This window comes from Hypanus sabinus, chromosome 6, assembly GCF_030144855.1.
Source record: "Hypanus sabinus isolate sHypSab1 chromosome 6, sHypSab1.hap1, whole genome shotgun sequence".
NCBI lineage: Eukaryota > Metazoa > Chordata > Chondrichthyes > Myliobatiformes > Dasyatidae > Hypanus > Hypanus sabinus.
The window spans coordinates 177,507,539-177,528,704 of record NC_082711.1 but is presented as its reverse complement, the minus strand read 5'-3'; the positions used below and the strand labels follow the sequence as shown (position 1 = coordinate 177,528,704).

The 21,166-nt window shown below is 47.6% G+C and overlaps 1 protein-coding gene across 3 annotated transcripts in view; it reads left to right on the top strand.

The window, feature by feature from the left end:
• Positions 1-21,166, top strand: part of LOC132396144 (flotillin-2-like) — a 134,948-nt gene that overhangs the window by 102,280 nt on the left and 11,502 nt on the right. For all 3 annotated transcript variants that reach the window (XM_059973662.1, XM_059973663.1, XM_059973666.1), the window contains 3 exons: positions 572-690; positions 18,816-18,929; positions 20,110-20,229. In XM_059973662.1, the coding sequence (XP_059829645.1) occupies positions 572-690; positions 18,816-18,929; positions 20,110-20,229 (353 nt within the window). The remainder of the gene's footprint in view (positions 1-571; positions 691-18,815; positions 18,930-20,109; positions 20,230-21,166) is intronic.

Sequence of the window (21,166 nt, the reverse complement as noted above, 5' to 3'; positions counted from 1 at the left end):
CTTTCATCTCATGTTCTCTATTTATTTATTTGTTTATTTATTATTTCTTTCTTCCTTTCATATTTGCAGTTTGTTGTCTTTTGCACACCGGTTGAACCCCCAAATTGGTGCAGCTTTCATTGATTCTGTAATGGTTATTATTATCAATAGACTTATTGAATATGCCCACAAGAAAATTAATCTCAGTATTGTATATAGTGACAGATATGTACTTTGGTAATAATTTTACTTTGAACTTTGACATGCCACCTCTAGGCCTCCTTGTTCTGGGATTCTCAGACTTGTAGACGTGGGGCCTTCAACTTCGGACTTCATCCCAGGACTCATCGATCATGGGTTTGACCTTTTGTCCTAACTCCAGGACTTGCCTTTAGTTGCCAATAACTATGTAATCTGTCCTTTTACGTTGGATTGCTGAAAGGGCACTACCTCACACTTGCCTGGATGATAATGTATTTCTATGTTCTTGCCCATGATAGAGACTGTATGAGCTCGTCACTGGTTACAGGGCTGGGTCCATCTGCCCCAAGCCCAGTTCACCCCACAAAGTTCACACTTCTCCCTCTTGCAGGCACCCTGACCGTTGAAGCCATTTACCAGGATCGGGATCAGTTTGCTCAGCTGGTGCGTGAAGTGGCCGCCCCTGATGTTGGCCGTATGGGAATTGAGATCCTCAGCTTCACTATCAAGGTAAAAAAAAACACAACTTTCACTGATTTATTGTTGATTAATTGAAATTAAAAATTATTAAGGCAGCTGCTGGACCTGACCTGACAAAATGGAGGATGGTCACAGGGCATTCTGTCTGCCTCAGGGAAGATATTACTTCTTACAGGTTGGTGGCTTGGATATTCTGAGGTGAGTGACTCATCTCCTGATTCCTCAAACAATTTGCACCATCTGCAAGGCACGTTGGAGTGATGAACATGGAGTTATACAGCACAGAAACAAGCTCTTTGGCCCATCTTGTCCACAGTGCCCAGCTGAGCCAACCCTGCTTTTGACCAATATCTCTCAACCTTTCCTACCCATGTACCTGTCCAAATCAGAAGCACAAGATGCTGCACTGAGTGGTGGTGGTGTGAGTTAAAGGAAAGCAATAAGAACAGAAGGGAGACCATGTTGGAACTGTGAAATGCAAAACATGGCAAATACAAGAGAAAGACTCACCAGGTCAGGCAGCGTCTGTAGAGGAAAAACAACTAACATTAGAGCTTGTTGATCTTTTATCAAATTTGCCAGTTGCTGCTCACAATGGGAAGACTAATCTGAAATTGTTGAACTCATTGCTGGGCCCTGACAGATGTAGTTCACCCTATCAGAAGACAATAAATACCAGAGATTCTGCAGATGCTGGAAATCTTGAGCAATGCTCACAAAATGCTGAAGGGACTTGATAGGTCAGCTAGCATCTATGGAAGGGAGTATATAGTCAACGTTTCAGGCTGAGACCCCTCATCAGGTGATGAACGTATCAACTGATGTGGTCTGTTCCTTGACCTTGCATCTAAATCAGTGTTTTGCTGAAGGAGTGTAATGTTCCGGGAAAGAGAGAAAAGGGTAGATTGTGGCAACCCACTTCCTAGCGCACTTGAACCGGCTTACAAATAGCCAGTGCGCCGGCATAAAGGCCAGTCCCAAAAGGGCTCCAGGTCTGCTTCACCAACAAAGGGAAAGGCCTGCAGGGGATTGTGAGTACGTGCCCCCTACAGCATCCGCGCCCGGGGAGGGCGTGATCAGGGAGGCTTTAAAGCAAGGCTGTGAAGTTCGAATAAAATCTTCTCTAACTGCAGTTTACTGACTCCGTGTCGTTATTTTAGCGCTGCGTGTTGCACACCGCTACAATTGGTGACCCCGATGGTCCAAATGGTTTTTGGACCAGAGATGACCGATGCCGCATCTGTTCATGCGGTTTCGTTGAAACTGCCAAGCTTCTGGACGCTGTGACCTCACCTCTGGTTCCAGCAAGCAGAGGCCCAATTCCACGTTCGCCGCTTCACCTCAGAGGACACACGTTACTACTACGTGGTGAGCTCCCTCGACCAGGACACAGCAGCCCAGGTTGAGGAGTTCATACAGTCTCACCCAGCGGACGGCAAGTACATGGAATTCAAAGCCCTGCTCATAAGGACTTTCGGACTCTCACGGCACGAGTGGGCTGCCCGTTTACTGCACCTGGATGGCTTGGGAGACAGACCTCCGTCGGCTTTAATGAATGAGATGTTGTCTCTGGCCGGCGGACACAAACCCTGCCTCATGTTTGAGCAGGCATTCCTGGAGCAGATGCCCGAGGACATATGCCTGCTGCTGTCCGACGCGGATTTCAGCGACCCCCGGAAGGTGGCAGCCTGGGCGGACTTGCTGTGGAACGCCAAGAAGGTGAGTGGGGCGTCCATCGCACAGATCACCAGGTCACGCTCCCAGCAGCAAACCAGACCAGGCCCGGCCACAGAGCCCGCTAACCCCAGAGGCAGGGGTGGGGAGCCCAACGAACAATGGTGTTTCTACCACCAGCAGTGGGGCGCAGAAGCCCGCCACTGTAGCCCGCCCTGCAAGTTCCCAGGAAACACCAGGGCCAGCCGCCGCTGATGGCTACGGCGGCTGGCCATCGGGATAGCCTCCTGTATGTGTGGGACAAGAGGTTGGGACACCGTTTTTTGGTGGACACCGGTGCTGAGATCAGCGTCTTACCTTTGACGAGTTACGACACCCATAACAGGGCACCAGGTCCCCCCCGAGGTTCCGTGAACGGCAGCACAGTAAGGACCTACGGCACCCGTACGGTGCGGCTACAGTTCGGCTCCAGCCGGTTCACGTGGGACTTCACACTGGCCGCCGTAACCCAACCGCTCCTGGGTGCGGATTTTTTGCAGGCTCACAGCCTGCTGGTCGACCTGCCGAGGCAGAGGCTGCTCCACGCCGAGACCTTTCAGACGTTCTCCCTGAGAGAAGCCTAGTTGCCAGCCCCACACTTAGACTCCATCACGCTGTCCGACAACGACTTCACCAGAGTCCTGGCGGATTTCCCATCGGTTCTGGCACTGCAGTTCACAGCGGCCATGCCCCGACACGGCGTACAGCACCACATCCCGACCCAGGGACCACCCCTCCACGCCCATGCTCGGCGGCTTCCCCCGGACAAGCTCCGACTGGCAAAGGAGGAGTTCAAGAGGATGGAGGAATTGGGGCTCATCCGACGGTCTGACAACCCATGGGCCTCCCCCCTGCACATGGTGCCCAAAGCGACGGGGCTGGAGACCATGCGGTGACTACCGCAGGCTGAACGAGGCTACCACACCAGACCGCTACCCTGTGCCGCACATTCAGGACTTTGCAGCAAACCTGCAAGGCGCTCGGATCTTCTCCAAGGTAGACCTCGTCCGGGGATACCATCAAATCCCAATGCATCCGGATGACATCCCCAAAACGGCTCTCATCACCCTGTTCGGCCTTTTTGAGTTCCTCCGCATGCCGTTCGGCCTGAAGAATGCCACACAGACGTTCCAGCAGTTAATGGACGTGGTGGGACGCGACTTGGACTTCGCATTCCTATATTTGGACGGCATACTCATAGCCAGCAGCAGTCGTCAGGAGCATCTGTCCCACCTCCGTCAACTCTACGCCCGACTGAGTGAGTACGGTCTTACAATCAACCCGGCCAAATGCCAGTTCGGACTCGATACCATCGACTTCCTGGGCCACAGGATTACTAAAGACGGGGCAACCCCTCTGCCTGCTAAGGTAGACGCGGTCTGCCATTTCCCCCGACCCACCACATTCAAAGGCCTTCAGGAATTCGTAGGTATGGTCAATTTCTACCACCGCTTCCTCCCTTCAGCAGCCCGAATCATGTGTCCCCTGTTCGCCCTGATGTCGGGTCCGGGCAAGGACATTACCTGGGACGAGGAGTCCGCCACCACTTTCATTAAAACGAAAGAAGCCTTGGCGAATGCCGCGATGCTAGTGCACCCCAGAATGGACGTCCCTACCACCCTCAGTGGATGCATCTAACACGGCAGTCGGTGGGGTTCTGGAGCAACTCATCGCGGGTCGCTGGCAACCCTTGGCGTTTTTCAGCAAACACCTGCCACCACCCGAGCTCAAATACAGTGCTTTCGACTGGGAACTGTTGGTGCTATACCTGGCAATCCGGCATTTCAGGTACTTCTTAGAAGGTAGACCCTTCACCGCGTTCAAGGACCACAAGCCGTTTACCTTTACGTTCACAAAGGTGTCCGATCCCTGGTCGTCCCGCCAGCAGCGCCATCTGTCCTACGTCTCTGAATACACAATGGATGTCCGGCACGTCTTGGGTAAGGCCAGTGTCGTGGCGGACGCGCTCTCTCACCCTAACATTCATGCCCTTTCCCAAGGGGTAGACTTTGAGGCGCTGGCAAAGGCACAGCAGGCAGACGAGGAGATCCTGAGTTACAGAACGGCAGTCTCCAGTTTGCAGCTCCAGGACCTCCCCGTAGGCCCAGGTGAGAGGACCCGACTCTGTGACGTCGCCACCGGCCAGCCCCGTCCCGTCGTCCCGGCACCTTGGCGGCGACGCGTTTTCGACTCCATTCATAACTTAGTGCACCCCTCCATCAGGACAACCATCCGGATGGTCTCCAGCAGGTTCGTTTGGCATGGACTCCGCAAGCAGGTCAGTGAATGGGCCAGAACGTGCATGCACTGCCAGACGGCCAAGGTGCAGCGGCACACCAAAGCTCTGCCGCAGCAGTTCCACCCCACCCACTGGCGTTTTGACCATATTCATGTGGATATCGTGGGCCCCCTGCCAGTGTCGTGCAGAGCGCGGCACCTCCTGACTATCGTGGACCGGTTCACAAGATGGTCAGAGGTGATCCCGCTCACCAACACCACCTCCGAATCTTGCGCCCGGGCACTGATCGCCACCTGGGTGTCCCGCTTTGGTGTACCGGCCCACATCACCTCCGACAGAGGCGCCCAGTTCACCTCCAGCCTGTGGTCAGCTATGGCCAGCCTTTTAGGGACACAGCTACACCACACCACTGCCTACCACCCACAGTCGAACGGCCTGGTGGAGCATTTCCACCGTCACCTAAAGTCGGCTCTCATGGCCTGCCTAAGAGGAGCTAACTGGGTGGACGAGCTTCCCTGGGTCCTACTTGGCATCCGCACGGCGCCCAAAGAAGATCTGCACGCCTCGTCGGCTGAGTTGATGTACGGCGCACCCCTGGTCGTCCCCAGGGAGTTCATACCAGCCCCAAGGGGGCAAGAGGAAGAACCCGCAGCAGTCCTGGGCAGACTGCGTGAGAGGCTCGGTGACCTGGCCCCCATACCCACTTCGCAGCATGGGCAGAACCCGACCTGCGTACCCAAAGACCTGCAGAACTGTACGTTTGTGTTTGTATGAAGGGGCAGGCATCGGCCACCGCTACAGCGGCCCTACGAGGGGCCGTTTACGGTGATCAGGAACAACGGGTCCATGTTCGTGCTGGATGTTGGGGGGAGAGAGGAGGTTTTCACGGTGGACCGACTCAAACTGGCCCATGTGGACTTGGCGCAACCGGTCGAGTTTCCGGCACTGCGGCGCAGAGGCCAACCTCCCAAACAGTGGGAGACTGTGGCCCAGACTGTGGACATTGGGGGGTGTATCGCCGGTTCTTGGCGGGGGGGGGGGGGTTATGTGGCAACCCACTTCCTAGCGCACTCGAACCGGCTCACAAATAGCCAGCGCGCCGGCACAAAGGCCAGTCCCAAAACGGCGCCAGTTCTGCTTCACCAACAAAGGGAAAAGCCTGCGGGGGATTGTGAGTACGTGCCCCCTACAGCATCCGCGCCCAGGGAGGGCAGGATCAGGGAGGCTTTAAAGCAAGGCTGTGAAGTTCGAATAAAATCTTCTTTAACTGCAGTTTACCAACTCTGTGTCGTTACTTTAGCGCTGTGTGTAGCACACCGCTACAAGATGTTGAATTTGTTGACCTGAAACTGGTGGACTGATGGGAGGTCACATTGTAGCTGTCAGTAGTGAGGGGGAAGAGGTGGGAGTAGTTGTGCACAAGAGCAGGCTGAAACATTTGGTCTGTCATCAGTCCAGACTACTACCAGATGCACAATATTTAGGCTTTAGGCTAGAGTACAGGGGATGGAAGATGCGAGGGTTAATGCCCTGGAACTGACTCCCCACAAGGGGGGTGGAAGCTGAGATGGTCAATAATGTCAGAGGGGCATTTTATCATTGCTGGAATGGGTAAATCAGTATTGCTGGGGTACAACAGGAGGAAATTGATCAACTGAGAATTGGCATTGATTCGATGGGCTGAAAGGCCTGTTCTGTTCTGACTGTGACAGACTGCCTACAAAGTGCAGTCTCTGTTATCAGCCAATTTGGAGCAGCTGTGAAATGATCAGTGATGTTTGCTGACATCTCTATTTTGGCCAGGGTCTGGGAGACTCTCCCACTGTTTGGTTGTCTGTCCTGTGGGATCTATCGGATCCTTGAGCAAGAGGATAGGTCTCAGTGTAAGGTCTCAAGAAATGTTTCAGTAATACTGACCGACAGCGAATCCACTCATGCTTAAAGCAAGTAGGAGGCACTGAGCCAGGTCTGCTCCACATGTCCAGTCACGTGATACCGTGCTTGCTGAACCATCAGCGTCACAGCAATGCTGATTACACAGAATACAGAGCACAGTGGGAGACCACTCAGCCCAACTCACCTGTACAGGTGCTGTTCTCTCTACATGTTGCTCCCTCTCACGCTTTCTTGCACTGTGACAAACCCTTCCATTTGTTCCTCTCTCGTTTAAAGAATACAAAGAAATCTTTCACGTCAGTATAGGAAGGATGTGGGAGCTTTAGAGAGGGTGCAGAGGAGGTTTACCAGGATACTGCCTAGATTAGAGAGGGTGCAGAGGAGATTGACCAGGATGCTGCCTGGATTAGAGAGAGTGCAGAGGAGATTGACCAGGATGCTGCCTGGATTAGAGAGGGTGCAGAGGAGATTGAGCAGGATGCTGCCTGGATTAGAGAGGGTGCAGAGGAGATTGACCAGGATGCTGCCTGGATTAGAGAGGGTGCAGAGGAGATTGAGCAGGATGCTGCCTAGATTAGAGAGGGTGCAGAGGAGATTGAACAGGATGCTGCCTGGATTAGAGAGGGTGCAGAGGAGATTGAGCAGGATGCTGCCTGGATTAGAGAGGGTGCAGAGGAGATTGAGCAGGATGCTGCCTGGATTAGAGAGGGTGCAGAGGAGATTGAGCAGGATGCTGCCTGGATTAGAGAGGGTGCAGAGGAGATTGAGCAGGATGCTGCCTGGATTAGAGAGGGTGCAGAGGAGATTGAGCAGGATGCTGCCTGGATTAGAGAGGGTGCAGAGGAGATTGAGCAGGATGCTGCCTGGATTAGAGAGGGTGCAGAGGAGATTGAGCAGGATGCTGCCTGGATTAGAGAGGGTGCAGAGGAGATTGACCAGGATGCTGCCTGGATTAGAGAGGGTGCAGAGGAGATTGAGCAGGATGCTGCCTGGATTAGAGAGGGTGCAGAGGAGATTGACCAGGATGCTGCCTGGATTAGAGAGGGTGCAGAGGAGATTGAGCAGGATGCTGCCTGGATTAGAGAAGGTGCAGAGGAGATTGAGCAGGATGCTGCCTGGATTAGAGAGGGTGCAGAGGAGATTGAGCAGGATGCTGCCTGGATTAGAGAGGGTGCAGAGGAGATTGAGCAGGATGCTGCCTGGATTAGAGAGGGTGCAGAGGAGATTGAGCAGGATGCTGCCTGGATTAGAGAGGGTGCAGAGGAGATTGACCAGGGCGCTGCCAGGATTAGAGAGGGTGCAGAGGAGATTGAACAGGATGCTGCCTGGATTAGAGAGGGTGCAGAGGAGATTGAACAGGATGCTGCCTGGATTAGAGAGGGTGCAGAGGAGATTGACCGGGATGCTGCCTGGATTAGAGAGGGTGCAGGGGAGATTGACCAGGGCGCTGCCTGGATTAGAGAGGGTGCAGAGGAGATTGACCAGGATGCGGCCTGGATTAGAGAGGGTGCAGTGGAGATTGACCAGGATGCTGCCTGGATTAGAGAGGGTGCAGAGGAGATTTACCAGGAAGCTGCCTGGATTAGAGAGGGTGCAGAGGAGATTGACCAGGATGCTGCCTGGATTAGAGAGGGTGCAGAGGAGATTGACCGGGATGCTGCCTGGATTAGAGAGGGTGCAGAGGAGATTGACCAGGGCGCTGCCTGGATTAGAGAGGGTGCTGAGGAGATTGACCAGGATGCTGCCTGGATTAGAGAGGGTGCAGAGGAGATTGACCAGGATGCTGCCTGGATTAGAGAGGGTGCAGAGGAGATTGACCAGGATGCTGCCTGGATTAGAGAGGGTGCAGAGGAGATTGACCAGGACGCTGCCTGGATTAGAGAGGGTGCAGAGGAGATTGACCGGGATGCTGCCTGGATTAGAGAGGGTGCAGAGGAGATTCACCAGGATGCTGCCTGGATTAGAGAGGGTGCAGAGGAGATTGACCAAGATGCTGCCTGGATTAGAGAGGGTGCAGAGGAGATTGACCAGGATGCTGCCTGGATTAGAGAGGGTGCAGAGGAGATTGACCGGGATGCTGCCTGGATTAGAGAGGGTGCAGAGGAGATTGACCAGGATGCTGCCTGGATTAGAGAGGGTGCAGAGGAGATTGACCAGGATGCTGCCTGGATTAGAGAGTGTGCCTTATGAGGAAAGGTTGAGTGAGCCAGGGTTTTTCTCTTTGGACTGAAGAAAGTTGAAAGGTGCCCTGATAATCACCTCTTATCCCATGCATACTACCTCCTTTGCTTATTCTTTAAATTCTTCTTTCTGTTGTTGTTCCTCTCCGTGCTTGTAGCTCACCAGGTAGCAACCTTGCTGTTTCCTTCGCATTTTTATGTTTTTTCACAAGACCGAGTTTCTAGCTCAACGCTCAACCCGGCACAGATGGAAAATGTGCAAGAAGCTGACTGGATTCAAACCCAGGACCACTCACCTCAAATACCATTACACCACTGTCTGGCATTTCTCACTGTAACTTATAGTAATTCTTAACAAATTTCACATGTTAGTGGTAATAAACCTGATTCTGAGGTTTACAAGATGATAAGAGCCATATGTAGAATGGTCAGTCAGAGACTTTTCCCAGGGCAGAAATGGCTAACCCAAGGGGGCATAATTTTAATGTGACTGGAGGAAAGTATTAGGGGGATGTTGTAGGTAAGTATTTTTTTTACACGGAGTGGTGGGTGTGTGGAATGCACTGCCAAGGATAGATGACATTTAAAGAAATCTTAGATAGGCACACAGATGATAGAAAATTGGAGGTCTTTGTGGAACAGAAGGGTTTGACTGATCTGGGAGCAGGTTAAAAGGTTGGCACAACATCGTGAGCTGAAGGAACTGTACTGTGTTGTACTATTCTAAATGGTTCGGTGGGAATAACCTGTAGGCATATTTTTCATATACTTCACAGCTGCATCACACTCTCCTATAAAAGGAGCCTTGAATCTTGTGGGGTGGGAGGGTAGGGGAAACTAACAGATTTCGTAAGGAGAAATTTTTGGTGTCTTGTTACTGAGTGAGCCATTCTTCCCTATGTAGTGAAATACTAGCTCTCCTTTCTATAACCTGTGACATTTTGAGCAGTATTAAAGCAACACCAAGCAATTCATACAGCTGTTATTTTTAGATTGAAACTTAGTCATGTTCAGAATGTGGTGAGAATTTCTGATTCCTTCAAGAGCAAAGTTGTATATATGCAATGCCTGCATTTCCCACTGCTTGATAAATATATTGAACAAGTGATGCCTTTAACCCTGTGACTGCCTAATATCTCCCACACTCATCTATTTCTCACATATTTGAACTTGATCCAAGTCTCTACCACCTGTTTCTGTGTTGTTCTGCTGAGCATTGTGGCATGTGATGGAATGTATGGTGATGCTTACAGACTGCTCCCGTACATCCCTACGTGTGTTAACACAAACAACACATTTCACTCTATGTTTTGGTGTACACATGATAAATAAATCTCAATCTTGCTTATCTTGTTTCTGTTTCATGGTGGTTTTAAACTTCTACTACTTGACTACACCCAACCTACTCTGCATTGGCTTCTGGTATCTTTTAGAGTTGGCTTAGAGTTTTTTTACTTGTTTTTAAAGCTCTCAATGGTCTGGGACCAGAGTAAATCAGAGGATCATTTTTGTTTTATAATCCTGTTCGAACTCTTGAGTCATCTTCCACTGGTCTCTTAAATGTAAACAATCTCCCTCAAATGATAATTGGCAGGTTATCATCTTTAAACTGTGGAATTTAATACCTAAAGCTAAGAGATCCAGACTCAGTTGGCACTTTTAAACACAAGCACAAAACCTATTTATTTAACTTTGCTTTTAACTAAAATCTTTTTTTATCTTTTATTTTCATGTTTACTCTTTATCCCATTGTGAAGCTGTTTGAGCTACATTGTATGGAAAGTGCTGTGGAAATAAATACTTATTATTTTAATTTTTTCTCATCTGAGGCTTGTGAAACCTGAGGTATGGGGATAGCCAAGTGCATTCAATTCTTAATTGCTAGGAACTTTTGAACTGGTCTAGTGGTGTTTAGTATTGTGTCTTTATTATTATTAACTTCCCTCTGTGCCCACGCTGATCCACTGCAGCTCTGTGTTTACCCTTGCCCTGCTTTAACTGTTCCTCTGTTTTAAACTTTATATTCAGACACCTCAATGTCAGTCTCAAACTTTCTTCTTTTAAGATGCAATTTCATATCTCCTGCTTCACTGATCATTCCCAACTCCCAAAAGTCCTCAGTAACACTCTTTTAAAGTACCAAGGTATACTTCCTTGCCAGGAAACTTTGTACCCATTCAAGTAATTGTTTCTTTGAGAAAGAGTGGACATTTTTAACAGTGTTCTCAAACTTAGTGATCATTGTAAACTGTCCCAGAGGTCGTGCACAGCGAAGTGGTTGTCCAAAGGTTTGTGTAGAGACATCACATGACAGAGGACTCAGTGGGATTCTGGCATTGGTATGAAGAGACAGAATTGCACCTCCAGCATTGCAACCCTCCCGTGATACTTCAGTGTTGCATTAGTTAATGTGCTCATGCTCGGGGGTGGGGGGGGGGTGGACGGGGTGGTGCTTAAACAAACTAGCTCATTTAAAAATCAGCTTTATCTGTCACATGTACGTTAAAACATTGAAGCATACTGTGAAATGCTTCATTTGCATCACTGAGCAGCACTGTGCAAGGATGTGCTGGGGGCAGTCTGCAAGTGTTGGCACACTTCTGATGCCTGCATCACATGCCACAACTTACTAACTCATACTAACCTTTACACCTTTGGAATTTGGGAGGAAGCCAGAACACTTGAAGGAAGCTCACATGGTGACGGGGAGAATGACAAACTCCTTACAGACAGCAGTGGACTTGGACCCGGGTCACTGGTGCTGTAAAGCGTTACACTGACTGCTAGGTATGTCACCAAAAACTTTGACAAACTTCTATGTACGGTGGAGAGTATCCTAACAGGTTGCATCACAGCCTGGTATGGAACCATCAATGCCCAGGAACAGAACAGGCTACAGAAAGTGGTGGATACAGCCCAGTCCATCACAGGCAAAGCTCTCGCACCATCAAATACATTTACAAGGAGCACGGTCACAAGAAATCAGCGTCTGTTATCAAGGACCCCACCATCTAGACCATGCTCTCTTCTCACTCCTACTGTCAGGCAGGAGGTACAGAGGCCTTAGGCCCCACACCATCAGGTTCAGGAACAGTTCACTCATCAGCCTCCTGAACCGGTTTGGATAATTTCACTCACCATAACTCTGAACTGTTTCTGTGACCTACCGGTCCACTTTCAGATTCAGATTAATTTATTTATCATGTTTGTCAGTGAAATGCATCATTTGCATTGATAGCCAGCACAACCAAGAATGTGCTGAGGGTAGCTTGCAAGTGTCACCACATGTTCCAGTACATAACAGTGTTCAGCAGAACAACACGACTCATATTCTCAGTATTTCCTTTTTACTTGCTCAGTTTGTCTTTTGCACATTGGCTGTTTGTCAGCCTTTGTTCATTGCAGCTTTTAATAAGTTGTATGTTTTTCCTGTAAATGCCTTAAAGAAAATGAATCTCAGTGTAGTATATAATAAAGCAGATGTACTTTGATAATAAATTTATTTTGACTTTTATACTTGACCAAAGGTGCATGTGATTTCATGGAGGTAGTTTGTATCATTGAACCGAGAGAGTTAAATCCTCGAATCAGTTAATCTGTGGAATTTTATGAAATGTAATGGTTCACTGACTCTGGTGTGGAAACAAGCACTGTAGTTCTGAAAAGCTTCAGCATCAGTGACTGCAGGCACTTCAGCTAATGGATTACGCAGGCTCTGGGGATGGGAACAATGTGGGTGGTGTTGTCAGAATTTTCATGTGGGACAAGTGATATTAGGAATTTGAGTTGTGCTCCAGTATTTGTTGCCTGGCTGGCTGCATCCCGTCATGTACACTGGCTGTCAGAAAACAATTCATGTGTAGAAAATAGCCTCTGAAGCAACTCTAATTAAAATTAATGGGATTTTTTGACTTTACTAAAGTGAGCAGCATGGAGTTTCCAGCTCATTTAGACCACTCCCTAGTTGATTTGTCAATAACAGAGTCCTTAGATTTCCTGTAATCTTTTAAAGAGTCTGTTGTTGTCATTGTTAAATGTTGATTCTGGGATTCTGAATTACATTTCCAGGGTTTTGTTTTGTTGCTGGCTTCTGCTCTGGAGATAGGTTTTCAGACCCCGTTGAGTCCTTCTGTTGACATTTGCCACCCTTCTCCTCTCAGCATGGCTCTGTGCAACTTCTCTGCCACAGCTGTGTGCAGGAATGTGCACTGGGAAGAGGCTTTGTCCTTTGCTGTTCACCAGCCACAAACATCATGACTGGACAACTTACGCCCCTGTTACCTATGTTTCAGGGCTTGTATCATGTCTTTCATTAAATGCAGCCCAGGAAGTACCTTTTTTAATGAAGTAATCAGTAATGTCATGTAGGAAACCTTCGGCCAACTTGTAGCCAGCGACTTACCTGCAGGAAAGATATCAATAAGATTGAGTGAGCAGAGGGAAACTTTACAAGGATGGTTCCAGTACTCGAGGACCTAAGTTATAGGGAAAGATTGAATAGGTTAGGACTTTATTCACTGGAGCACAGAGAATGAGGGGAAATCTTCATAGTTATGAAGGGTATAGATAGGGTAAATGAAATTAGGTTTATCCCACTGAGGTCAGTGAGATTAGAACTAGAGGCTATTGGTTTAGGGTGAAATGTTTAAGGGAAACATGAGGGCAACTTCTTTGCTCAGAGGACAGTGCGTGTGTGGAATGAACTGCTAGCAGAAGTGGTGAATGAGGGTTTGATTTCAATATTTAAGCGAAGTTTGGTTAAGTGCATGGATGGAGGAGGTATGGAGGGCTATGGTCCAGATGCGAGTTGGTGAGACTAGGCAGAGTAACAATTTGGTATGGACTAGATGGGCTAAAGGGCTCATCTCTGTGCTGTAGTGCTCTATGACTCTGTAATTTGTTCTAGTGATATCAGCTGAGGAATGGAACTTAACCCCAAGGCAACAAACCATCTGCCAGAGGAACTCAGTGGGTTGAGCAGCAGCATAGCTCCTGCAGCAGATTGTTTGTTGGCATTTGGCTCTAGGGTGCCAGGAGGACTCCAGCTGTTCTATAGATGGGAGTTAGAGAATCTTCCGTGTCAATCGGTGAGATCAGATGGGACCCCGGTTTACAGTCTGAGAGACGCTGTGGCCGCTCCAGTGAAGCATTACTCTGGAGGTGTCAGCAGGACTTCTGTGTTTGTGTTTCTGGGTGGAGAAATCAAACACAATGGCATCTGCCACTGGGCCAAGGGAGCCTCAGAGGACTCACTAGGTACCCCTGTGAAACGCAGTTTCTAAATCTCCAGATCTTGTCTGAGCAGAGATTGGGATGTGGATCTAGGGTATTGAAGTGGGGTCATAAACACGAGTGATTCTGCAGACCACGTGAGAAAGGGAATGAGGAGGGGCACCAGAGGGAGGTGTTAAGCAGGTGAGGAGAAAAGAAGAGTTAAGGGTGGGGGGGAACCACAGGAGAAAGTAGAAGATGAGAGAAGGTACGGGGAAAATTATAGGAAGGTAGAGAAATAGGGTATTTTTGGGGCAGGATAAAATTAGTTCTGGTGTAAAGACCATCTCCTTTAAAATGTAGTGTTCAGAGAAGGAACCGTGAATAAGAAATATATCTGTGGGTGGAAAATTAGCCAATACCAGAATTCTAAAAAGTCTTTAAAAATAAGGAATACTGAACTACAGAGCTAAAAGGTGATAATATGCTGTATACATTTCTCTAGTCAGCCCACTCCTGCTCCTCTCATTTTCCATTCCTTGTCCTGGCTCCCCTTTTGTCCCTTCTCTTCTCACCTGCCCATCACCTCCCTTTGGTTTCCCTCATCCTTCCTTTTCTCCCATGATCCTTCTTCAGTTCTCTCTCTCTCCACCCATCACCTCTCAGTTTCTCACTTCACCCCAGCTCTCTCCCCTTCCCCTTCAGTTGGTCTGCCTATCACCTGCAAGTTTGTACTTCCTCTCCCCAACCTTTTAGTTCTAGCTTCTGCTGATAGATGGTCTCCCCCTGAATTGTTTGTTCCACTTTATAAAAGCTACCAGGCCTGCTGAGATCCTCCAGCATTTTGTGTTGCTCTGGATTTTCAGTATCGACAGAATCTTGTATGTTTCTGAGAATGCATTGGTTCAAATTAATTCTCTGCTGTTTTTGTATTTAAAGGCAAGCCTTGTCTTTATTCTGCAGCATCAATAACATGCTGACCATTATGACTCCAAGGCTGTTTCAGCTCAATCTTAGCTTTGAAATCATAAAAGCATTGCACACAGAAGAAGGCTTTATGTCCCTTCAACTTCAAGGCATCTCCCCACAGAACATTCCACGCAATTAAACAGAAAAGCTGGCACTCCTCAGCAGGTCAGAGACCTTGGAGTGAGAAGCTTGGTTGCTGAACTTTCTGCAGAACTGGAGGCCTGCTGTGGAAACCGTTGTTTTCAAAGAAGTATGGAGGAAGGGTTCAGAACAAGGTCACCAGGATCTGCCTGCATTGTGACGATAAGGGGAGGGTGGACAAATCTGTGTTGCTTTCAATAGAGCATCGGGGGCTGATGTAAGATCTGATAGTTGTTTATACTATTATGAGAACCATAGATAGGGTAGACAGTCAGAATCTATCTTGGGCACAAAATATTTTTGCAATTACAAAGACTAGGAGGTGATTTGTCTAGCAAAGTCTTTGGTGACACACAAAATCTGTTCAAACTCCTAATGAAACATAGCCACTTGCCTTCTTTGTAATCACATTTGTCTAGCAAATTTCTACAGATGTACTCTGAAGAGCATTCTGAGTGGTTGCATCACCATCAGGTATGGAGGGGCAACTGCACAGGATCAAAATAACCTGCAGAGAATTGTAAACTCAGCCAGCTCCATCATGGGCACTCACCTCCCCACCATCGAGAACATCTTCAAAGGCAAACCTCACAAATGCAGAATCTGTCATGAAGGACCTCACCATGAAGTACCAGATTGGAGTACTGTGCTCAGTTCTGGTTGCCTCACTACACGAAGGATGTGGAAGCCATAGAAAGGGTGCAGAGGAGATTTACAAGGATGTTGCCTGGATTGGGGAGCATGCCTTATGAGAATTGGTTGAGGTTGAGTGAACTCGGCCTTTTCTCCTTGGAGCGACAGAGGATGAGAGGTGACCTGATAGAGGTGCATAAGATGATGAAAGGCATTGATCATGTGGATAGTCAGAGGCTTTTTCCCGGGCTGAAATGGTTGCCACAAGAGGACACAGGTTTAAGGTGCTGGGGAGTAGGTACAGAGGAGATGTCAGGGGTAAGTTTTTTTACTCGGAGAGTGGTGAGTGCGTGGAATGGGCTGCTGGCAACAGTGGTGGAGGCGGATACGATAGGGTCTTTTAAGAGACTTTTGGATAGGTACAAGGAGCTTAGAAAAATAGAGGGCTATAGGTAAGCCTAGTAATTTCTAAGGTAGGGACATGTTCGGCACAACTTTGTGGACCAAAGGGCTTGTATTGTGCTGTAGGTTTTCTATGTTTTTCTATGTATAGATAGGGTGAATGAAAGCAGGCTTTTTCCACTGAGGTTGGGTGGGGCTACAACCAGAGGTCAAGGGTGAAAGGTGAGAAGTTTAAAGGGAATATGTAGGGAAACTTCTTAATTCGGAGGGTCGCAAGCTCAATTTCAGCATTTAAAAAAAAGTTTAGATAGGTATATGGATTGTAGGGATATGGAGAACTATGGTCCCGATGCAGATCGATGGGAGTAGGCAGTTTAAATGGTTTTGGCATGGACTATAGAGGGACAGAAGGGCCTGTTTCTGTGTTGTACTTCTCTATGACAGAATCAGTGAAAGACTGTCTCAACTTAGGCGTTCAGCCGGAGTGCAGAAAACTACAAACTGCAAATACAACAAGAAAGAAATAATAATAAATAAAAAGCAGTAAATATCAGGATCCTGAGATGAAGGTTCCTTGAAAGTGAGTCTGTTAGTTGCGGGGATGTTTCAATGATGGGGCAAGTGAAATTATTCCGTTTGGTTCAAGACCCTAATAGTTGAGGGGTAATGATTGTTCCTGAACCTAATGGTGTGAGTCCTGAAGCTCCTGTACCACCTTCCTGATGGCAACAGTGAGAGGAGAGCATGTTGTTGGGTGATGGAGGTCCCTGATGATGGATGCTGTAATAAGCCTTATTCTGGTTCTGATCTAAAATCTTTTTCCCTGGGCAGAGATGTTGAAGGCTGGAGGACATAGCCTTAAAGTGAAAGGGGGGGTGGAATTTAATGGAGCTGTGCTGAGTGAGTTGGTTTTTAACAGAATGGTGGGTGCCTGCTGTGTGCTGCCAGGGGAGATGGTGGAGAATGTAGATACAACAGTGGTATTCAAGGTGCTTTTAAACAGACATGTGAATACGCAGGCAGTGGATCACACGATCGCTGGAGGGATTATAGTTTAATTCAGCGTCATGTTCGGCACAGACTTTGTGGACCTAAGAGCCTGTTCTTGTACTGCGCCTATCTTGTATGGGAACAGGTTGAGGCCATTTGTTGGTCTTTGAGCCTGTTCCAGCATTCAATAAAATAATGCTGATCATCGAGATTCAGCACTTTATTCCAGCTTTTTGCCTGGATTGCTTGATCCCTCCTGCCTAAGAAACCTATACAGCTCCTTGAATATATTAAATAATTTTGCCTCAACTCCCTATAGTGGTGAAGAAATTACTCCATTTCTGGGTCATACATGACATCCTGCATCCTCAGCTGGTTACTCTTGATCCCAGACATCCTTGTCCTGGGGATATTCCTTCCCATCTGCTCCAGTTAGAATCTTTGTAGCTTCTTGGGTGCTTCCTTGTGCAACCTAATGTAGATAAGCTTAAACGATCCAATCTGTTCTTGCGTATTGTCCATGCCCCCCACCCCCCCATAGCAGTCTGATGAATCGTTCCTGCCATCTCTCTTCATCAAAAACATCCTTCCTCAGAAAAGGAGACTGGAACTGCACACAATGGCAGCAAGACCACCAGAAACAGGAGCAGAATTGGCTATTTGTACCATTGAGCCTGATCTACTATTCCACTCATCCCATTCTTTTGCCTTCTCCCTGTAACCTGTGATGCCCTCTCTAATCAAGAACCTGTCAACCTATACCTGACGTTTCCACAGTAAGTCTGTGGCAATGAATTCCACAGATTCACCATCCACTGACTAAATAAATTTCTCTTCATCTCTGTTCTAAATGGATATCCTGCTGTACTGAAGCTGTGTCCTCTGGTCCAAAGACATTCTTGCTCAAATCCCTTTACTGCAGTTTGTTCCTTAACTACCTACTGCAAGTGCTTGTTTACCTTCAATTCATTGGTGCTCAAGGACAGTCAGGTCTGTGGTACTTCCCCTTTCCCAATATCTTTCCACTCAGCTAATTTGCCTTGAGTTTATCCACACCATTATACATTGCCCACTCCTCAACAGTATCCCCCTCTGGGCTCCCCCGCTCCCCCAGCTTTGTGTCCTCTGCTGGTTTAGAGATTCCACATTTAAATCTTTCATCAAGTATAAGTCATTGTGGACACTACCCACACAACAAACTCCTTTCTCCAAAAGCTTCCTTATAGAAAATGCTACAGGGTTATTAAAACAAAATACACGCCTTCTTAGAAGTTTCTTTCCCCAGGCAGTTAATCTGCTCAACCATTCTGGTTAGTTCATCTCACCCTCGTTTATCTATACCACTACACCCTCCGTTACTGCACTGCACCATTGATACTTTAAACTACTTTTTAATGTTGTTTACATTGTAAATACATGTTAATATTTATGTATTTATACACATTTTATTCCATATCAAAACTTTAACCTCTAACATTTTTGTCTAATTGTTGAATGTTGTTTTTTTGTTGCAAGTCGCACCACAGCAAATTCCTAATACGTGTAAATGTATATAGCAACTACTGATTAATGTACCTATAAAGGTGTGTGAAGCAAATCAGGTGGATTTGGTTCAGATGAGTCAAGTAAGGGTAAGGTTTCGGTGGTTGACACCTGTAAATGAGTCTGCGTCAGCACCTGTTGTGTGCTCGGCCAGAAGCTGTACTGCTCCCTGTGACTACATAAGTTACTGGAATGATCTTGTGAAGTGAGTCTTCTGATCCACTGCTTTTGACCCACAGGACGTTTATGACAAAGTGGAGTACCTGAGTTCATTGGGGAAGTCACAGACAGCAATCGTGCAGAGAGACGCAGAGATTGGTGTGGCCGAGGCAGAGAGAGACGCCGGCATCCGGGTAACCATTGTTCACTTGTCGCTGAAGACCATAAAACATAAGAGTAGGATTGAGCCATTTGTCCCGTCATATCTGCTTGCAATTTATTTTCCTCCTCAACCCTATTCTCCTGCCTTCATGCCATAACCTTTGATGCCCTTACTAATCAAGAATCTATCAACCTCCACTTTAAATATACCCAGTGACATGGCCTCCACAGCTGTCTGTGGCATTGAGTTTGAAGATTCACCACCCTCTGACTAAAGAAATTCCTCCTTATCTGTGTTCTAAAGGGATGTCCTTCTACGCTGAGGTTGTGCTCTCTGGTCCTATACTCACCCATCTTCTTTACATCCACTCTATCTAGGCATTTCAATATTTGATAGGTTTCATTTACATCATTCCCTCATTCTTCTAAACTCTTGTGAGTGCAGGCCCAGAGCCATCAAACATGCCTTGTATGTTAACCCTTTCATTCTCAGAATTCATGTGAATCTCTGGAGCTTCTCCAATGCCAACACATTTTTTCTTAGATTGTGGGGCCCAAAACTGCTCACAATACTCTACATGCTGTCTGATCAACACCTTATAAAGCATCAGCAATACATCATTGCTTTTATATTGTAGTCCTCTGGAAATGAATGCTGACATTGCATTTGCCAGGGTCTCTGGTTTCGAAGAGAGACGGTGGGCGATGTTTGTATTTTAGTTGCAGAAGCAGAGGGTTCCTGGATACACTGGTACCCACTTCACTGCACTGCCGAGCACTGTTTGCTTCCGAGCCCGGTTGCTCACTTGGGTGTATCCTCTGTAGTTGAGGAAAGGCACCCATTCACCCTCTGGCTGCACCCCAGGGTGTGCAGCACCATCACAGAGTGGAGTGAACACTGTGATGCTGCACAGGTTGTGTTAGGTGGTCTCATTAGAGACAGCAGTGGGAACTGAACCCAGGTCACTGGCATTATAATGGCTTTATGCTAACTGTTGTGCTGCCCCAACGCTTTTAATGAAATGAGAGATGCTCAGTTTTCATTTCTCTACTAGGTGCTGCAGTGGCATTCCGGAAGATTACTAAAAGGGTTAGGTCTTTAATCTCCACTGAGTGACAGTTAGGTGGAAGAGCTTGGACATTTCAACCACAGTGGGTATAGCAGTGAGCCTGATTATTCCTGTGTTTGTCCTGTATCCCTAAAACCCACAGGAAGCTGAGTGCAAGAAGGAAGCAATGGATGTTAAGTACAGTGCGGACACCAAGATGGCGGACTCCAAGCGAGCCTTTGAGATGCAGAAGGCAGCTTTTAATCAGGAGATAAATACAAAGGTAGGTGTGTGAGTATTACGTACATCCAACACTGCCACTGGCAGTTTAATAAGGTCGGACACTCTAAAAAATGCAGAATGTTAGCGGCACTACCGATTACTAGGTAGAGGTTGTCTCGGTTCTGAGCCGGCAGCTCAGACTGGTCTCCTGTCAGTACTTGTGCTCTACATCAAGCTCTTCGACATCACGCTCAATCACTCTATCCTACTGTTCCTACCAGATTTCCAATTAACATTTGACTAGGTGTGGCCCATCAAAAGTTGTTTAAACAAAGTGAAAGCTCGCGTCTGGAGGTTGGCCTGGATAAAAGGCTGGAAGGCAAGCAGGTTGCCAAAGTGTAAAGGGAGATGTGCAAGGGCCTCAGCTGTTGTCAATATTTATAAATAACCTGGTGGAGGTGCTGAAGGCACAGTTGCTGAACTTGCTGATGACACAGGGAGGTGATAAGTTAATTGTAAAGAGGACAGAGGGAGTCCACAAAGATCAGTTTAGTGAGAGGGCAAATATCTCGTAATTGGGGAAAATGCATTAATTTCAATAGGAAAGTTTAAGTAATTTGAATATCTAAATAGGAGAGAGATTTGTAGAACTTGTAGGATGGAGGGTGCTGGATGCCTTAATATATGGTTTGCTAAAAACTCGGTCAAAGTTGCAGTATGTTATGGTGTAGTTACGTATTGCTGAGACTACTCCTGTTGCTATTGTTGCTTGTGTTGTTCTGCTGAACATTGTGGACATGCTACGTTGGTGCTGGAATGTGTGGGGACACTTGCAGGCTGCCCTTAGCTTGGTTGGTTGTTAATGCAAATGACGCATTTCACATGTACAGTACATGTGACAAGTGAATGAATGTGAACCTGGAGTGCTGACTACGGCATCAGCTTCCTTATTTCACAAAGAGTGCTAGTGCATGGGAAGTTGATCAGAGTCACCTTTC